At 42.6% G+C, this 7,182-nt stretch overlaps 1 protein-coding gene across 1 annotated transcript in view; it reads right to left on the reverse strand.

Annotated features, from left to right (window-relative positions):
- The window catches only part of LOC117662239 (receptor-interacting serine/threonine-protein kinase 3), a 39,403-nt gene extending 37,046 nt beyond the window's left edge, over nucleotides 1-2,357 (reverse strand). Inside the window, exons 1-2 of the mRNA XM_034411557.3 lie at nucleotides 2,264-2,357; nucleotides 368-580 (exon numbers count right to left, since the gene is read on the reverse strand). Coding sequence (XP_034267448.1) covers nucleotides 368-513 — 146 coding nt within the window. The 5' untranslated portion in view covers nucleotides 514-580; nucleotides 2,264-2,357. The remainder of the gene's footprint in view (nucleotides 1-367; nucleotides 581-2,263) is intronic.
- Between the last annotated feature and the right edge of the window lie 4,825 nt (nucleotides 2,358-7,182).

Consider the following 7,182-nt stretch of genomic DNA (forward strand, 5'->3'; position numbering starts at 1 on the left):
ACCCTCTCTTCTTTGTATTTGAGTATTCCAGTATTTGACGGCAGCCCCTCAAATACTGGAATACTGCTATCAAGACACCCCTAATTGTTCTATTCTTTAGACTGAGCCAAACTGAAATCCTGCAGCCATGCTTCATGTTTTAATCTACTGTAGTCAAATTCTTGTTAAATCCTATATTTAGTTATTTTCCCCTCTGTCCCATTCAAACTTATAATGTGTGGACATTGTTTGAAGATCTCTAGGGCCATATCCAAAGTTCACACATGATTGTGGGAGCTACAGATTATACATTTTTGTCAGGCAAGAGAAAGAAAAGATCTCACTTTCTATCTTTGCACTCAAACAACTTCCAAACAACCACAATTACCGGTTCAGAAACTTGATTGCAACATCGGTCCCCCAATTCTGGTGGCGAGCTCGGAATATGTCCCCAAAAGATCCTCGGCCAATGAAGGAGAAGTTCTTCAGGTGATCCTCACCGATCTGCTCATAGAACTCGTTGGGAACAGCCATTCTTCTCAAATCTTCATCGGACACCAATGGCTGCGCCTCAGTAGTCCGGCATATTAATGGCTGTTTTCTAGAGACAGGAAGATAAACACGTAGCTTCTAAGTAGGACCATGGTTGGCTATGAAGTGCTATGCTGGGTACTACACTTCAACCAGGGGCCAGGAGAAGAATGTGGTCAGGACCAGGGCTAATATGACTTCAGGTTTAATTGAATGCATCATTACATTCAATAAAAATCAAAGTAAAGGAAAAGCTGTGATTTCTCCCATATTTTCTTTTCCTTCTGCAAATTCATGTCGGAAGGGATCTGGGGATCATACCTGAAGCTATTGGGGCCTACACCAAGCCCAGATGTTCCCAGTTGAACATCTCTGATCTAGGTGCAAAACTCAGGACAGCAAGGAGGACATGATGGTTGTGGCCGGTTCCCAGCCTAATGTTGTTCAAAAGTGCTGGGTTTGGAACTCTCAGAATTCCTAGTCACTCTTCTGACTGGGGGATTCTGGGAGTTGTAGTTTCAGTGCATCTAGATTGGAGCAGGCCTGTTATAATGCTAAGGAACATAAGTTTGGAGCAGTCAACTTTTATTGTCTGGTGGGAACTAGAAATGGCAAGTGTAATGAAGAAGAGTCGGAAGAACCTCAGCCATGGTAATGGTCAGGTAACCTCAGCGAAGGTAATGGTCAGGAAATCTGCACCCAAACAGGAATGGAATTTGAGAAAGCACCTCAGATGTCACTTTTTCTAGTTCTCTTTAGATTTTTAGGGTTGCCTCATGAGAATTCAGCCTTAAATACACACACACACACACACACACGCATGCACGTACACACACAATTGTACAATTGTTGTCTCTACCTGAAGACGTTGCTGAACTTTGCAATAAACTGTAGTTAAACAAGTCATGGGTCAGGTGAGGAATAATTAGAAAAGAATTGTTTGTTCAGTGATTTGCGCCTTCCGGAGTTCTTTGGATTAGCCGGAAATGTGATTCTGGAGATGGAAGGTTCTTATGTTAAATATGCCCAACTCTGTAAAGAAGCCAAGTTCCTTTGTCTCTACTACAAATATTACTAGAATTAATGTAGGCACCTAAAGTGAGAGATGAACATCTTTTGAATTAAGAAGTCCATCTTCTGAAAGATCTTGAGAACTTTTCAGAAAAGCACCTCACCAGGGCAAAATGATAGAAATAAAGCAGGGTTTGCGGGAAACATACATTTTGGAAAAACCCTTTGGGGGGGGTCAGAGATATTAGCATGTTACCCCTCACTGCCTCAGTCCCTCCTGCTGACAGTTTTGATGATCAAGGCAAGTAGCTTTTCCACCCCAGCAGAAGCTCCTTTCTAGACTTCTTGGATCAAATCATGGCATGTTCACTGCACCACTGCACCCACTTGTCCTCTTCTACTTCCTACTGGCCCAATGGGCCAGTGAAATGTAATTGTGGATGGTGTGGGGCAGACAAGAGGGGAGGAGTGAAAGGGCAGGAGATCCCCCCACCTGACTTCCTGCCACTTTGGGGAAACTTGAAAGAGTGACTTGAACCCCGTGGCACTGAATGTAACCACTAGACCACCTCAGGCGGGCCTAAAGTCACCCATTTTGACACTCTTCAACACCCATGGACAGAATGGACTTTTTTCCTCCAGTGAATACCAGAGTAGATCTGGGATGAGAGGCACAATGCATAGAGAAAGTTCACTTCCTTTTTTGGACTGCCCACCCAGAACACTCCCTAAACTTGGGTACCTTTCTCAGTCCTTGTCGACTTCTTTCTGTTTGGAGAGGTCTAACTTCAGGCCTTCATCGACATCTCTGGTTTAATTCCTCTTCTCTTCCTGTCAAGAAAGTCCTCCTTCTCAAGGCTTCCCTCCTCCCCCCTCCCTCCGCACATACTTTCTCTTTCACAACCTCTTTGTGTCTTCTGAGGTTCTTCCCTTCCCAGACCTCCACAGAACCATAGAGTGCAACCCTTTCAAAGGTCCCGAATAGAACTCGTTTCACCATTGATGATGACAGTAGGGCAGAGGACTTCAACCTTGGCATGAGGAATGAGTTTGGAGGCTTCCTAATGTTTACAAGCAAAAGCTTGTATCAGGTATAAACTATGACTTAGAGATACAGATTAACAGAGTTGGAAGGGACCTTGTAGGTCATCTAGTCCAGCTCCCCGTCCAAGCAGACCCTACACCATTTCTGACAGATGGCAGTCCAGTCTCTTCTTGAAAGCTTCCAATGATGAAGGTAAGCTGTTCCACTGGTTGATTGTTCTCACTGTCAGAAAATTTCTCCTTATTTCCAAGTTAAATTTCTCCTTATTCAGTTTCCAGATAGAGCTATGTAAGGAAAAAAAAGACTGAAAAGCCATAGCATGCATCCAGAGTTGGTATTCAGCCGGTTCAGACTGGTTCACCTGAACTGGTAGCAGAAATCATGGGTGGACCTGCCCACCAACCCACCTGCCTCAGCTCTATGCCATCCTATTAAGGCACATTTTGAGACTGGGTGCATGCATGGAAGGCACACGTGTGAGCAAAGCACATGCATGGAAGGCCGGGTGCATGAGCAGAAGGCAGGCACGCACAAGAACCAGGCGCGCGCAAGCACGGAGCAAGCGTGCGTGTGCATGGCGAACCGGTAGTAATGTAATGTGAACCCCACCACTGCATACATCTCTTATAAGAAGCACATGAGGACAGCCAATAACCATAATGGCTGGGAACATGCTGTAGACCAAAAGGTTTGGAAGATACTCAACAGGGGATGGTTGGAACTGGAAGGTTGGAATAGAGCTTTGGAACAGTCCTGAACCAAATCTGCTTCTTGGTTGTTAGAAAATAGAGGAGTGGAAGATGACTTAATTTAAAAACAGTGTTTAGTTTTGGACCATGGAAGGAACATCGATGTATAGCTCACCAGGGAAATTGTTTTTCTTTAATACAGAAAACAGAATAGAATAGAATAGAATAGAATAGAATAGAATAGAATAGAATAGAATAGAATAGAATAGAATAGAATAGAATAGAATAGAATAGAATAGAATAGAATAGAATGACAAGAGATGGAAGGGACCTTGGAGGTCTTCTAGTCCAACCCCCTACTTAGGCAGGAAACCCTATATTATTTCAGATAAATGATTATACAATCTCTTCTTAAAAACTTCCAGTGTTGGAGCATTTATAACAATAAACCATCAAGGATTGGTTTATCTTCCCAAACTAATGAAGGCTTGGGTTTGAACAACTCATCTGACCTCATGCCTGCTCACATGCAAAGTGGAAGGACATGCATTAGCTTATAAATTTCCTAAATAAATTATCAAGGCATCTAAAACCTTTCTTCCAAATATGTTTTTGATGAGTCTCCCTTTCTCTGTATTTCTTAATTAAAGAGGGGAATTAACCTATTTTTTTAAAAAAAGACAGAAGACAGTTTGTTTCTTTCTTACAAAAAAAAAATAATAATAATGTGAAGAAAAGCAAAGTGGATTTTATAAGGATTTGAATTCCATTCTAACCATTCCCTTTCTTTCTCCATCTCCATCTATTAGTTAGCTATTGTAGGAAGTTAGCACCCACCCGTCTCCTAGAAGAATGAAATATTCTAGAAAATATTAAAAAGGCAGAATATTATACCTCCCTGGATGAGAAATGGAGAAACATGTTTTTTTAATCAGGAAGTAGACTCACTCTTAATAGCCCCCACACTCCTCAATAGCCCACAGCAGATGTCAGCACTTAAAAGATAAAGAGATAGCTAGGTCTATTCATTAGCAAATATCCTTACCCAAGATCCAAAAAAGGTAGGATTAGCCCTCTACCCATCTAGCAGCAGAACTCATCACATGGCATCTGGGGAGATTACATCACCCAGCAAGTTTCAACCAAGCTTGGGACTCAAAAGACAACCTACAAAGTTACACCTGCATGGCCCCATGGGAGTCTGACAACCAATCAGAATACAAGCTCAAATTCAAAGTCCAACAGAGGGTATAAATCTCTCTCTCACACACCCATGTGCTTTTTTGCCCAGGTCCTCAAAACCACGTGGTCCTGTCCATCATTAAACTATCTTTTCAAGCAGTCTCCATTTTTCAAGTGTCTTTCTCCCCACTTGGAACTGAACCCAGATGGACATTTCTTCCAACACTAGCTAATTATCAAATTAGAAACTGCCCAGAGAGGGATAACAGAATAACAGAGTTGGAAGAGACTCTTGATGGTGTACAAATAAAATATTAAAACATTAAAAGTGTATATAATATTTAAGTAAGAGGCAATGATAATTAAAACTCAACATTAAAAGTTAATTAAAAGGCAAGGGAGGCCCCTCAGGACACCAATCAGCCCTATGTTTGCAAACATTTCTAAAAGACTAGATTGGTGGCTGCCTCTATTTTTGTGGGACTATATTTCAAAGGGCGGAGGCAACAGCAGAGAAGCCTTTCTTCCTGGATCCCACCAATCAGAATCCTTTCACTGACTGGGTGGGAGGGACTGATATATTGGGCTGAAGTCGGTTCCAGGGGTGGGTTCGACTTACCTTTACTACTGGTTTGCAGCGGGAGCATGTGCGCTTGCTCGCACGCACTTCTGTGCATGCGCAGATCATCCATGATGATGTCGTGGTAGGTGGGCGGAGCCTCCTGCCGGTTTTACTACCGGTTCTATAGAACCGGACAGAACTGGGAGCAACTCACCACTGGAAGGTTCCATTGATAACCTGGCCCCATGATATGTAGAGCTTTAAAAGTCATAATCAACACTTTGAATTGGACCCAGAAGCAAACTGGCACCCAATGCAGCTCTCGCAGCATAGATGCTATCTATCTCTATAAAAGCCAAATCCACTCACTCATCATGAAATCTCCAGAACTGTAAAGCCTACAAACTTGAAATTTGGCACGCGTGTTCCTCTTGGCTTCTATTTGCTCGCTAAGAAAGGATTTTTCAAAATGACCATCAGGTCATTAGTATTTCATATACAGTGTATTCATAGACAGTGTATTAACACACTCTGATGCTAAGGAGTTAGACGTTCTACTCCCCCTCCCCACCTGAAAAGTTCCAACTGCCACTTGCCTCACATTCCGTTCCCTCCGTTCAAACTGGCAGACGTTCCACTCCTTCGCTCAGGAGCGGTCTGGGGCTCCTTATAATACTAAACGTTGCTACCTCACCAAAATGTCTATACTTTCCACCTATGGAACTGCTTCAGGACTCAAGGCAGTGGGAGAGATATTCCCTTATGTGTTTCAATCACTGACCACCACTGAACCAATGGATTGTGAACTGAATTTCTCCTGCATAGTATCCTAGCCCCAACTCACTTCTTACCCTGACCTCCTCAGTTCAGATGAATCTGTTCTTTCTACTGTAACATCAGTTAAAGGGAAAAGACTGTCTTTCTACTGCTCGGAAGTACAACGGATGCTTCAAAATGACGTCTTTTGGAGCCAGAGAGGTGAAGGAGGAAAATTTTATGCCAACATTCAAAGTGTAGGGGCAGGTCTACCACAGGATAGGGATTATCATGGTGGTGCCTCAGCAGCAGCCTTCATTTCTCCAGATATACTTTGTTGGTGATGATGACAGTGAGAGTCTGTCAAGACCATGGGGATGCTACAATGGTCATAAGTGTGAAAAATGGTCATAAGTAGTGAAGCACAGGTATCCAGCTAGTATGGTATAGTTTTTGGAGTGTCCAAGATTGCTCCCACAACTACATTCCTTACCAGCTGAATGTGACTCCAAAACCAAATTGCATGAAGAATGAACATGAACAATTAACATACCATGAACTGGGAAATAAATTGTCTGCCTGCTAGGGTCAACCTGATAGCAAACACATTCATTCTAGCAATGAATGCAAAAACAAAATGTATCTTGCTTTATAATACTTGATGAAGTCTTGCTCTCCTCTAGAAGTTAGAATATTTCTGAATATTCCGTGCTGCTGCAGCAGATAAACCCATAGCATTAGTAACTGAATATTGCTGGAGAAAACAGGAAGAACTCTGAAGAGTGACAAAGTTTTATATGAAGAAGACAAGAGGTTCTCAAACTGTAGGTTTGGGACATTCTTGGGACATTGGAATTTGGGGGATCCATATTTTAAAAAAAAATAACAATAAGTGATCAGGTTTGCAGAGGGAAATCACTCATAAAGCTCACTCAGTTTTGCAGCAAAATTTTGACAAACAGTTGAACAGAGAGGTCTCACAAATTCCTTTTCCATTTTCCATAAAGTTTGAGAAGTCTGATATAAGTGGTTTCCAACAGTGGTGGGATTCAAAAATTTTTACTACTGGTTCTGTGGGCGTGGCTTGGTGGGTATGGCTTGGTGGGCATGACATGGGAAGGATACTGTAAAATCTCCATTCCCTCCCCACTCCAGGGGAAGGTTGCTGCAAAATCCCCATTTCCTCCAGATCAGCTGGGACTCGGGAGACAAAGAATAGATGGGGGCAGGGCCAGTCAGAAGTGGTATTTACTGGTTTTCTGAACTACTCAAAATTTCCTCTCCAGAACTGGTCAGAACCTGCTGAATGCAACCTCTGAATCCCAAGCTCTCAATCTGTGACTAGCCTTCCATCCTCACCCATAAACTCACAACTTTAAGAGATTAACAGACTAACAGAGTTGGAAGGTACCTTGTAGGTCATCTAG

The sequence above is a fragment of the Pantherophis guttatus genome, chromosome 4 (assembly GCF_059756535.1).
Source record: "Pantherophis guttatus breed Tessera chromosome 4, ASM5975653v1, whole genome shotgun sequence".
NCBI classification, from domain to species: domain Eukaryota; kingdom Metazoa; phylum Chordata; class Lepidosauria; order Squamata; family Colubridae; genus Pantherophis; species Pantherophis guttatus.